This window comes from Rattus norvegicus, chromosome X (assembly GCF_036323735.1).
Source record: "Rattus norvegicus strain BN/NHsdMcwi chromosome X, GRCr8, whole genome shotgun sequence".
Taxonomy (NCBI): domain Eukaryota; kingdom Metazoa; phylum Chordata; class Mammalia; order Rodentia; family Muridae; genus Rattus; species Rattus norvegicus.
In genome coordinates this window covers 35243592-35256948 of record NC_086039.1, presented here as the reverse complement: position 1 = coordinate 35256948, position 13357 = coordinate 35243592, and the positions used below count along the sequence as shown (strand labels likewise).

General features: G+C 42.4%; 1 protein-coding gene across 1 annotated transcript; it reads left to right on the top strand.

Annotated features, from left to right (window-relative positions):
- Positions 1–12820: 12820 nt before the first annotated feature.
- On the top strand, positions 12821–13357 carry Hmga1l1 (high mobility group AT-hook 1 like 1). The gene has a single exon (XM_228930.5). It carries the CDS (start codon positions 12919–12921, stop codon positions 13192–13194), a length of 276 nt encoding a protein of 91 aa, XP_228930.1. The 5' UTR covers positions 12821–12918; the 3' UTR covers positions 13195–13357.

Below are 13357 nucleotides of genomic sequence, written 5' to 3'. Positions count from 1 at the left end.
CCATTGCCGCCCTCCCCCCATAGACTAGTTCACTGGGGGTTCAGTCTTAGCAGGACCCAGGGCTTCCCCTTCCACTGGTGCTCTTACTAGGATATTCATTGCTACCTATGGGGTCAGAGTCCAGGGTCAGTCCATGTATAGTCTTTAGGTAGTGGCTTAGTCCCCGGGAGCTCTGGTTGCTTGGCATTGTTGTACTTTTGGGGTCTCGAGCCCCTTCAAGCTCTTCCAGTTCTTTCTCTGATTCCTTCAATAGAGGACCTATTCTCAGTTCAGTGGTTTGCTGCTGGCATTCGCCTCTGTATTTGCTGTATTCTGGCTGTGTCTCTCAGGAGCGATCTACATCCGGCTCCTGTCGGCCTGCACTTCTTTGCTTCATCCATCTTGTCTAATTGGGTGGCTGTATATGTATGGGCCACATGTGGGGCAGGCTCTGAATGGGTGTTCCTTCTGTGTCTGTTTTAATCTTTGCCTCTCTATTCCCTGCCAAGGGTATTCTTGTTCCCCTTTTAAAGAAGGAGTGAAGCATTCACATTTTGATCATCTGTCTTGAGTTTCATTTGTTCTAGCCATCAAGGGTAATTCAAGCATTTGGGCTAATAGCCACTTATCAATGAGTGCATACCATGTGTGTTTTTCTGTGATTGGGTTAGCTCACTCAGGATGATATTTTTCAGTTCCAACCATTTGCCTACGAATTTCATAAAGTCATTGTTTTTGATAGCTGAGTAATATTCCATTGTGTAGATGTACCACATTTTCTGTATCCATTCCTCTGTTGAAGGGCATCTGGGTTCTTTCCAGCTTCTGGCTATTATAAATAAGGCTGCGATGAACATAGTGGAACATGTGTCTTTTTTATATGTTGGGGCATCTTTTGGGTATATGCCCAAGAGAGGTATAGCTGGATCCTCAGGCAGTTCAATGTCCAATTTTCGGAGGAACCTCCAGACTGATTTCCAGAATGGTTTTACCAGTCTGCAATCCCACCAACAATGGAGGAGTGTTCCTCTTTCTCCACATCCTCGCCAGCATCTGCTGTCACCTGAGTTTTTGATCTTAGCCATTCTCACTGGTGTGAGGTGAAATCTCAGGGTTGTTTTGATTTGCATTTCCCTTATGACTAAAGATGTTGAACATTTCTTTAGGTGTTTCTCAGCCATTCGGCATTCCTCAGCTGTGAATTCTTTGTTTAGCTCTGAACCCCATTTTTTAATAGGGTTATTTGTCTCCCTGCGGTCTAACTTCTTGAGTTCTTTGTACATTTTGGATATAAGGCCTCTATCTGTTGTAGGATTGGTAAAGATCTTTTCCCAATCTGTTGGTTGCCGTTTTGTCCTAACCACAGTGTCCTTTGCCTTACAGAAGCTTTGCAGTTTTATGAGATCCCATTTGTCGATTCTTGATCTTAGAGCATAAGCCATTGGTGTTCTGTTCAGGAAATTTTTTCCAGTGCCCATGTGTTCCAGATGCTGCCCTAGTTTTTCTCCTATTAGTTTGAGTGTATCTGGTTTGATGTGGAGGTCCTTGATCCACTTGGACTTAAGCTTTGTACAGGGTGATGAGCATGGATCGATCTGCATTCTTCTACATGTTGACCTCCAGTTGAACCAGCACCATTTGCTGAAAATGCTATCTTTTTTCCATTGGATGGTTTTGGCTCCTTTGTCAAAAATCAAGGGACCATAGGTGTGTGGGTTCATTTCTGGGTCTTCAATTCTGTTCCATTGGTCTATCTGTCTGTCTCTGTACCAATACCATGCAGTTTTTATCACTATTGCTCTGTAATACTGCTTGAGTTCAGGGATAGTGATTCCCCCTGAAGTCCTTTTATTGTTGAGGATAGCTTTAGCTATCCTGGGTTTTTTGTTATTCCAGATGAATTTGCAAATTGTTCTGTCTAACTCTTTGAAGAAATGGATTGGTATTTTGATGGGGATTGCATTGAATCTGTAGATCGCTTTCGGTAAAATCGCCATTTTTACTATATTAATCCTGCCAATCCATGAGCATGGGAGATCTTTCCATCTTCTGAGGTCTTCTTCAATTTCTTTCGTCAGAGTCTTGAAGTTCTTATTGTACAGATCTTTTACTTGCTTGGTTAAAGTCACACTGAGGTACTTTATATTATTTGGGTCTATTATGAAGGGTGTCGTTTCCCTAATTTCTTTCTCGGCTCGTTTCTCTTTTGTATAGAGGAAGGCTACTGATTTATTTGGGTTAATTTTATACCCAGCCACTTTGCTGAAGTTGTTTATCAGCTTTAGTAGTTCTCTGGTGGAACTTTTGGGATCACTTAAATATACTATCATATCATCTGCAAATAGTGATATTTTGACTTCTTCTTTTCGATCTGTATCCACTTGACCTCCTTTTGTTGTCTGATTGTTCTGCCTAGAACTTCAAGAACTATATTGAATAAGTAGGGAGAGAGTGGGCAGCCTTGTCTAGTCCCTGATTTTAGTGGGATTGCTTCAAGTTTCTCTCCATTTAGTTTAATGTTAGCAACTGGTTTGCTGTATATGGCTTTTACTATGTTTAGGTATGGGCCTTGAATTCCTATTCTTTCCAGGACTTTTATCATGAAGGGGTGTTGAATTTTGTCAAATGCTTTTTCAGCATCTAATGAAATGATCATGTGGTTTTGTTCTTTCAGTTTGTTTATATAATGGATCACGTTGATGGTTTTCCGTATATTAAACCATCCCTGCATGGCTGGGATGAAGCCTACTTGATCCTGGTGGATGATTGTTTTGATGTGCTCTTGGATTCGGTTTGCCAGAATTTTATTAAGTATTTTTGCGTCGATATTCATAAGGGAAATTGGTCTGAAGTTCTCTTTCTTTGTTGGGTCTTTGTGTGGTTTAGGTATAAGAGTAATTGTGGCTTCATAGAAGGAATTTGATAGTGATCCATCTGTTTCAATTTTGTGGAATAGTTTGGATAATATTGGTATGAGGTCTTCTATGAAGGTCTGATAGAATTCTGCACTAAACCCGTCTGATCCTGGGCTCTTTTTAGTTGGGAGACCTTTAATGACTGCTTCTATTTTCTTAGGAGTTATGGGGTTGTTTAACTGGTTTATCTGTTCCTGATTTAACTTCGGTACCTGGTATCTGTCTAGGAAATTGTCCATTTCCTGCAGATTTTCAAGTTTTGTTGAATATAGGCTTTTATAGTAAGATCTGATGATATTTTGAATTTCCTCTGTATCTGTAGTTATGTCTCCCTTTTTATTTCTGATTTTGTTAATTTGGACACACTCTCTGTGTCCTCTCGTTAGTCTGGCTAAGGGTTTATCTATCTTGTTGATTTTCACAAAGAACCAACTTTTGGTTCTGTTGATTCTTTCTATGGTCCTTTTTGTTTCTACTTGGTTGATTTCAGCTCTGAGTTTGATTATTTCCAGCCTTATATTCCTCCTGGGTGTATTTGCTTCTTTTTTTTTTCAACCTAAAGTGAATTTATTTAGTTACAAGTTCTCAGAAGTATGGCTAGAGAGATAACATGACATTTCTACATTTTGCAGATGACTGAAGTTTCATTACCAGCACACACACTGGGAGGTTCACAAACACCTACACTGAAAATTGAGAGGATCTGAAACCTTCTGCTCTCTGTGCATACCTGAATATGCCACAAATTTACACACACAGACACACACACAGACACAGACACAGACACACACACACACACACACACACACACACACTTGAGAAAATAAAATAGTAATTAGAGAGAGCTAGTACATGGTGGGGTGTTGAGTTGACAGGTGAAGCTGACTTGTGTTTTAAACTATGTGAGACCAACCCCCAAAAGCTATTCAGGGTGTTTTTTGCTTCTTTTTGTTCTAGAGCTTTTAGGTGTGCTGTCAAGCTGCTGACATATGCTCTTTCCTGTTTCTTTCTGCAGGCACTCAGCGCTATGAGTTTTCCTCTTAGCACAGCTTTCATTGTGTCCCATAAGTTTGGGTATGTTCTACCTTCATTTTCATTAAATTCTACAAAGTCTTTAATTTCTTTCTTTATTTCGTCCTTGACCAGGTTATCATTGAGTAGAGCATTCTTCAATTTCCACGTATATGTGGGCATTCTTCCCTTATTGTTATTGAAGACCAGTTTTAGGCCGTGGTGGTCCGATAGCACGCATGGGATTATTTCTATCTTTCTGTACCTGTTGAGGCCCGTTTTTTGACCAATTATATGGTCAATTTTGGAGAAAGTACCATGAGGAGCTGAGAAGAAGGTATATCCTTTTGCTTTAGGATAGAATGCTCTATAAATATCTGTTAAGTCCATTTGGCTCATGACTTCTCTTAGTCTGTCTACGTCTCTGTTTAATTTCTGTTTCCGTGATCTGTCCATTGATGAGAGTGGGGTGTTGAAATCTCCTACTATTATTGTGTGAGGTGCAATGTGTGTTTTGAGCTTTAGTAAGGTTTCTTTTACATATGTAGGTGCCCTTGTATTTGGGGCATAGATATTTAGGATTGAGAGTTCATCTTGGTGGATTTTTCCTTTGATGAATATGAAGTGTCCTTCCTTATCATTTTTGATGACTTTTCGTTGAAAATTGATTTTACTTGATATTAGAATGGCTACTCCAGCTTGCTTCTTCTGACCATTTGCTTGGAAAGTTGTTTTCCAGCCTTTCACTCTGAGGTAGTGTCTGTCTTTGTCTCTGAGGTGTGTTTCCTGTAGGCAGCAGAATGCAGGGTCCTCGTTGCGTATCCAATTTGTTAATCTATGTCTTTTTATTGGGGAGTTGAGGCCATTGATGTTGAGAGATATTAAGGAATAGTGATTATTGCTTCCCGTTATATTCATATTTGGATGTGAGGTTATGTTTGTGTGCTTTCATTCTCTTTGTTTTGTTGCCAAGACCATTAGTTTCTTGCTTCTTCTAGGGTATAGCTTGTCTCCTTATGTTGGTCCTTACCATTTATTATCCTTTGTAGTGCTGGATTTGTAGAAAGATATTGTGTAAATTTGGTTTTGTCATGGAATATCTTGGTTTCTCCATCTATGTTAATTGAGAGTTTTGCAGGATACAGTAACTTGGGCTGGCATTTGTGTTCTCTTAGGGTGTGTATGACATCAGTCCAGGATCTTCTGGCCTTCATAGTTTCTGGCGAAAAGTCTGGTGTGATTCTGATAGGTCTGCCTTTATATGTTACTTGACCTTTTTCCCTTACTGCTTTTAATATTCTTTCTTTATTTTGTGCATTTGGTGTTTTGACTATTATGTGACGGGAGGTGTTTCTTTTCTGGTCCAATCTATTTGGAGTTCTGTAGGCTTCTTGTATGCCTATGGGTATCTCTTTTTTTAGGTTAGGGAAGTTTTCTTCTATGATTTTGTTGAAGATATTTACTGGTCCTTTGAGCTGGGAGTCTTCACTCTCTTCTATACCTATTATCCTTAGGTTTGATCTTCTCATTGAGTCCTGGATTTCCTGTATGTTTTGGACCAGTAGCTTTTTCTGCTTTACATTATCTTTGACAGTTGAGTCAATGATTTCTATGGAATCTTCTGCTCCTGAGATTCTCTCTTCCATCTCTTGTATTCTGTTGGTGAAGCTCGTATCTACAGCTCCTTGTCTCTTCTTTTGGTTTTCTATATCCAGGGTTGTTTCCATGTATTCTTTCTTGATTGCTTCTATTTCCATTTTTAATTCCTTCAACTGTTTGATTGTGTTTTCCTGGAATTCTTTCAGGGATTTTTGCGATTCCTCTCTATGGGCTTCTACTTGTTTATTTGTGATTTCCTGGAATTCTTTCAGGGATTTTTGTAATTCCTCTCTGTAGGCTTCTACTTGTTCTCTCAGGGAGTTCTTCACGTCTTTCTTGAAGTCCTCCAGCATCATGATCAAATATGATTTTGAAACTAGATCTTGCTTTTCTGGTGTGTTTGGATATTCCATGTTTGTTTTGATGGGAGAATTGGGCTCCGATGGTGCCATGTAGTCTTGGTTTCTGTTGCTTGGGTTCCTGTGCTTGCCTCTCGCCATCAGATTATCTCTAGTGTTGCTTTGTTCTGCTATTTCTGACAGTGGCTAGACTGTCCTATAAGCCTGTGTGTCAGGAGTGCTGTAGACCTGTTTTCCTGTTTTCTTTCAGCCTGTTATGGGGACAGAGTGTTCTGCTTTCTGGCGTGTAGTTTTTCCTCTCTACAGGTCTTCAGCTGTTCCTGTGGGCCTGTGTCTTGAGTTCACCAGGCAGGTCACTTGCAGCAGAAAAGTTGGTCTTACCTGTGGTCCCAACGCTCAAGTTTGCTCTCGGGGTGCTGCCCAGGAGCTCTCTGCGGCGGCAGCAACCAGGAAGATCTGCGCTGCCATTTCCGGGAGCTTCAGTGCACCAGGGTTCCAGATGGCGTTTGGTGTTTTCCTCTGGAATCAGTAATGTGTGCAGTGTGCAGTCTCTTCTGGTTTCCCAGGCGTGTCTGCCTCTCTGAAGGTTTAGCTCTCCCTCCCACGGGATTTGGGTGCAGAGAACTGTTTATCCGGTAGATCCCTTCAGGTTCTGGCAGTGTCTCAGACGCAGCGGTCCTGTGGCTCTTGGGCCCTCCTCTACAGGAACCCAGAGGCCTTATACAGTTTCCTCTTGGGCCAGGGATGTGGGCAGGCGTGGGCAGTGTTGGTGGTCTCTTCTGCTCTGCAGCCTCAGGAGTGCCTACCTGACCAGGCGGTGAGGTCTCTCTCCCACAGGGTTTGGGAGCAGAGAGCTGCTGTGGGCCGGGATCCGCGGGTTTGGGCCCGATTTTTAACTCTTTAACTGGAAGAGTAAAAAGAACCCAATCAAGACCCCTAGACTGTATCATAGCCACGTGTAGCTAGCTAGTGACTAAAGCCTTGGAAAACACAGCTTTAAACATTGCTTAAAGGAAACATACAGTGCTAAGAAGAAAGCTTTCAGTGACAATCATTAAAGAACCGTAAGGCAAAGAGGAAAGAAGGGAAATGAGAGGGAGGGCTGGGGAGAGGTTAGTGGTTATGTACTTGCTGTGTTGGCATGGGAACTGGAGTTCAGTTTCCCCAGAACAGCTGTAGATTATATTTGTGTGATCATTCTCCTGTAATTCCAGCCTGGGAAGGTGGATACAGGTGATTCCCAGAGTAAGGTGCCTAGCAAGACTAGTCATATCACTGCATCTTTGGTTTGATGGAGAGACTCTGTCCTTGAATAATGTTGAAGATGATTCCTGGCATCAGCCTTTTCTTGGTAGAGGAGTTCAGATTTCTAGAACCTACATAAATACGAGACGGCTTCCATATACATGCACATGCACGGCAAATTGAAAATGGTCAAGATAGAGTACTAACCCAAGATCTATGCAAGGAGGACTGTCACAGTAGCTATAGTGATCAGCACTTCACTGTCTTGCAGAATAGTAGAGAATAGAATCGACTCTGACTTCTACAAAAACAACTATGGATTTATAACCAAGGATGGGGTAGAGAGTACATCATTGGATGGAAAATTACAGTGCAAAAACATCAGAAATAAAGGGCTCTTTTGCTCTACCTACCTACCTACCTACCTACCTACCTACCTACCTACCTACCTACTTACCTACCCAACCACCCGTCCATCTGTCTGCCTATGTATCTATATGTATCTATATCTCTATTTATCTATGTATGTGTATGTATGTATGTATCTATCTATCTATCTACCTACCTACCTACCTGTATGTCTGTCTGTCCATCTGTTCATCTGTCTGTCTGTTTCTTGGTTCTGTATATTGGTACAGTCTAGGAGTCTTGATCAGGTTTGTTTTCTCTGCTAGTTCAAGAATTACGGGTCCAGAAAGGTGGTTCAGTGGTTGAAAGCGCTCCCTTCTTCTGAAGGTCCTGAGTTCAATTCCCAGCAACCACATGGCAGCTCACAACTGTTTGACGAAATCTCTGGTATAAAGAGGCACATGCAGACAAAAGTACCCATATACACAAATAAACAAATCTTTATTTTTAAAGAAGAAAAGGGCAGGAAATAGTTGAAGTGCTACAGAGAATGCTCAAGCATCGCAGAGTCAGCATTTGAGGAATGGCATTTATTGGGGAGCAGAGGTGAGGAAACACACACAGGCAGCAGACACACAGAGAGACCCTATGTGAAGCAGAAGAGGGCTCAGGGAGCAGAAAGCTCCAATGTCTTCTGGAGAGCTGGGGGTTATAAAGCCTTGTAAGAGATTGCCTCTCCCAGCTTAGCTTTGATCAGTTTGAAGGGATGGTTGGTTGTGTAACATTGTCCTGATCCAGCTTTGAACTTGTTGAGTCATTCTATCTACATGGGCCTGCTGGTGGGAGACAAAGGCCAACAAGGTCTTTTGTCTTAAATTAGGAGGTTGAGGAAGAACCTGGCCATCTTGGAGATTTGCCCCCTTTATTATCTAATCATGGCTCTCCTCCCTACTTGTCTATCAGGGAGTCTGTCTAACTCTTAGTGTCTTGATATAACAGAAAACATGAAGAATTTATTTTCCAAGTGTGGCTTATGATTTCTGTTCACCTCCATTTTCCTGCAAATGCAATGATTCTGAGGCAAGAAAGAGGCAGAAAATGAAGAGCGGTGAGAAGGACTGCGTGGGAAGGAAAAGAGGTCTAGGGATCTTCAGACACCGCTGATAAAACCAAACTGACTGCCAAGACCATGCCTGCTTTCCTAAAGACACCTCAAACTGAGATGTCAAAAACGATAAATAATTTGTGCTTACTTTGGGCCAAAATGATCTATAATTTCAGTTTTTAGCACTGGCCTCTCTTTACTAAATCAGGACAAAAACCTCATAAATCCACCTTACAGCTTTGTTTACAAAAGGAAATTCTTTTACCTTTAAACCTTGCTGTAAATTACTCTCTTTCTCTCTGAGCTGTATAATCTAAAAGCCACAGGATCAAACACACAGCCATTGTAAAGACAATAAGACATGGCTGTCCTTTGAGAAGCCTACACCTATTCTGGAGAGTATCTTGTCTTACTCAGCACCTCCTCAGCACCTCCTCAGTACCTACTCAGTAACCCCTGTTCCACACACCCTTGGGCTCAAAATCTATACTGTATGACTAGGGAGATGACTAAGTGGCTGTACAAGCCTGAAAACCAACCAACCAACCAACCAACCAACCAACCAACCAACCAACCAACCAATGAAACACTATTAGGTAGGTGGCAACAGGAGAATCCCTTCTCAGCAAGCCACTAGGCCATTGTGGAGTGTGCAGCACGACAGCAGAATTAAGAGTCTTAACGAGATGGCCATCTTTACTAGGTGGCAGGCCATGACCAACTCCTGAGATTTTTCTCACAATCTTGTAAATGCTCACTATGGTGCTTGCACACCTACACTTATAAACACAGTACCCCCCTACACACCCCTAAAATAAAATTTAAGGTTAATTTTTAAAAGTTTAACATTATAGTCTCTTTTAATAGATGTTAACTCAGTTTCATACTGGCTTGTCCTGTCATTTTATCCTATGGTGGAAGCCAAGAATCCTGGGTTTTCTTTAGTGCTGATCTCTGGAGAGATTCCTCTCTTTGACTGAACTCAGTCTAGGTTGCTGCTCAGTCTGTGCACAACAGCCCTTCCCCTCTCACATCACTCTTGTAGCAGCAGGCACCCCACTAAGTACATCTGCTGTGAGTCTTCAACTAACAGACTTCTGGGTGCCCAGAGTGGGTATTGGTGGCATAGTCTGCTCCCCATTCCCTACCTTGCTTCCTTCTGGAGAATTGAAGAGGCTGGCTGCAAGATTGGTTGTTAGCCCTGTCCCCACCTCCCCCTTCCTCAGATGTTGTTGAAAATATTTAATCTCGATCTGGGGTTTCTACCTTTAACCACTTAGTTCCTGGATAAAACACACACAGACAGCCTTTATATTTACAAAAAGCCTTAATCAGCACAAGAGTTGGCTAGATATCTATCCTTTATGCTATTATGTCTATTTCCCAGACAATAATCCCATTATATAATTTGCCATGTTTTGTCTGGGCTGCTCTTAACTCCATTTAGCCAGCTCATATGGCCATTATTTTAAGATTCTCACCCTATGGCAGCTCTATTCACCTTCTTCCCTCTCCTCTCATGGTTCTCCTCTGACTCCAAAACCAGGAACTCTAAATCCTACCTATGTCTCTTCTGCCAAGCTATTGGCTGTCAGCATCTTTATTCACCAAACAGGGATAATTTGGGGTCAAGGTCACATAGCATCACTTGGGTGTACATGGAGCCTCTGGGAGCAACCAGTATATAACACAGCAAAAAACAAACAAACAAACAAACCTCAACATTCAGAGACCTACAAGAAGACGCCCCAGCTCTGCCATATGGGCCAGATTCCTCTCATTAGAGCCATCACCGTATCTGTCTGATCATGGCATTAGTAACTGTTCTAATCCATTTCTTACCCCAACAATCCATTTCTGTGTCCCTCTTAAACTCTACATCTGAGACCTTGTACTATATTAGATCATGACCCTCTGCCTCTCTTGCCTGCCACCACTGAAAATCTCATTTTTCCTTATGGCTGCCTAAAATTACATTTCATTGGCTGATGGCCATCTAGACTGGTTCCATTTCTTGGTTACTGTGTAAATACAGCAGCAATGAACATGGATGAGCAAGTATTTGTGTGGCAATGACTTAGAACCCTTCAAGTATGCTTCCAAGAAGTATATCTGGGCTATGTAGTAGTTATTTTTAGTTTTTTGAGTAACATCCAAGTTGATTTCCATAGCATTTGTGCATGCTACTAAAGTTATCATTCCAAAGAAGATGCCTTTCTTCCTCTTTATTTTTTACACTTACTTATTGTGGTGGTTTGAATATTCTTGAACCAGACAGTGGCACTATTAGAAGGTATGGCCTTTTTGGAGTAGGTGGGGTCCTTTTGGAGGAAGTGTGTCACCATGGAGGTGGGCAATGAAACCCTCCTCCTAACCATATGGGAGTCGTATTCTGCTAGCAGCCTTCAGATGAAGATGTAGAACTCTCAGCTCCTCCTGCACCATGTATGCCTGGATGCTGCCATGTTCCCACCGTGATGATAATAGGCTGAACCTCTGAACCGATAAGGCAGCCCCAATTAAATGTTGTTCTTTTAAGAGTTGGTGTCTGTTCACAGCAGTAAAACCCTAACACTGAGTCTGTGCTGTGTGTGTGTGTGTGTGTGTGTGTGTGTGTGTGTGTGTGTGTGTGTGTGTTTTGTAGGAAACTGATCAAGTGCCAAGGCACAAGTCTGTAGATCTGAGGACACATGGTTGGTTCTTTTTTTCTACCATGTGGGTTCTGAGGCTTAAACTCAGGTCATCAGGTTTGGTGACAAACACATTCACCCACTGAGCCATCTTTCTGGTCCCTTCAAAGAGGACTCTTGTAGAACAACTAAACAGGGTTTTGGGGAAAGGCAGACTAGGGTGATACAATATCTATGAGCTAGTCCAAGGTAAGATGGGCACTTTGCAAAAATGCCTGACTCTCTACTTTTGTCCCAAAAGTATTTAAAAGCAGAACAAAATAGTGTTCTTGGGGGAGGAGTGACATTCATTACTTAGATTGACTATTCTGGCATCTGTTGGGTAACAGCTTCAAGCCACAGGAATTGAGTCAGACTGTAGTGGGTGCTAGCCACTAGCTATAAAGAATGACTTAGCCCCAGTCTTACCTATATATTTATGTATATATCAAACTTGAGTGACAGTGGCCCAAGAACACAGATTTAGGTTTAAACTCCATGTTCTAATGTAGAAGCAGTTTTTTTTTTTTATCGTATCAGAACAAAGGAAGTCATAAATCAAGATACTCTTAAAAATAGTTGAGGCCTGTAGGCCTCAGATGTTATCTGATGACATTCTTAGTGTTTGGGTTGGTAGAAGCTAGCGGTATGCTGTTAATAGGTTCCAAAAGGTTTAGTCACGGGATGTTCAGACACAGATTCTTCTCAAGAATTCTCCTTGACACTAAACCCAGACTGGCATCAGACTTGCAATTCTCCTGCCATCCCCAGCTAGCTCAAGTAATAAACTCTTAGAGGTATTTTGATTTCTTTTTATTTTGTTTCCCCAGTTTCTTTTATTGTAATTTTACCTTTATGTATTCTTACGCTTGCTCAGGCAGGCACTTTAGAAGGGTTAAAATTCTTAGAACTTAAATTTTAGGCAAGAGGTTTATTCGTGAAAATAAAAACGGTTGGGTTGGGGATCTAGCTCAGTGGTAGAGCGCTTGCCTACCAAGCGCAAGGCCCTGGGTTCAGTCCTCAGCTCCGGGAAAAAAAAGAAAGAAAGAAAGAAAGAAAGAAAGAAAGAAGGAAAGAAAGAAAGAAAGAAAGAAAGAAAAACGGTTGTAGGTGGCCTTCCATAATGGTGACAAATGTCTATTTCCGATAAATTTGTGCCTCAATCAATACAACTTACTTCGAGCTACAATCACTTGATTCACAGATATAATTAAGGTGACATGTTTATTATATAACTGAGAACACAATTTTTCTAATAAGGCATTGTGATAGTTAATCATAACAGCCAACTAGATGAGATCTAGAATTTCCTAGGAGAGGAGCCACTGAGCATGCCTGGGAGTTGGGCTTATCTTGATGTGGACTGATTCATCTACTGTGGGTGGCGCCATTCCTTGGGCTGGGATCTTGGTCTGTATAAAGAGTAGAAGGTGAGCTGAGCACAGACATTCATTGTTCATGTCTTCTGATTGTGGTTGCAACGTGACCAATGGCTTCAAGCTCCTGCTGTCTTGCTTTTCCCACCAGGATCAACTGTATTTAAAGCCTTTCTTCCTGCTTTTTAAGCTCCCCTGAACCGGGGCTGTGCTCCTCTAATTGGGACTCCGAATCGCGGCTATGTCTGGTGTTGGCGTGGCTCCAAGGAGGCCCAGACTCACTCTGTGCTGCCCCACACATAGAGAAGCAGAATGAGCGAGTTGGTCCTAAAGTCCAGCCAGCCCCTGTCCTCCAAGCAGGAAAAGGATGGGACTGAGAAGCAAGGCCAGGGCAGGCCTTCGAAGGAGCCCAGTGAAGTGCCAACTCCGAAGAGACCTCGGGACCGACTAAAGGGAAGCAAGAATAAGGGGGCAGCCAAGACGCAGAAAGTTACCACAACTCAGGAGAGGAAACCAAGGGGCAGACCCAAGAAACTGGAGGAGGAAGAGGAGGGCATCTCCCAGGAGTCCTCGGAGGAGGAGCAGTGACCCCTTGCAGTGGCACCTGCTCCTTGGCCATTGAGGAGCAGCCTTCCTCTGGGACTGGAAGCCCTGCTCCCAAGGCCCCACCTCGCCCCCACTGCATGCTACTGCACCAGGCCCCAGCTGCAGGCTCTGCAGCACCCACGGGAGCAGGATATTGTGCCCTCCT

Coding starts and splice junctions, on each gene's coding strand:
- Hmga1l1 (XM_228930.5), top strand. CDS start 12,919: ATGAGCGAGTTGGTCCTAAAGTCCAGCCAGCCCCTGTCCTCCAAGCAG.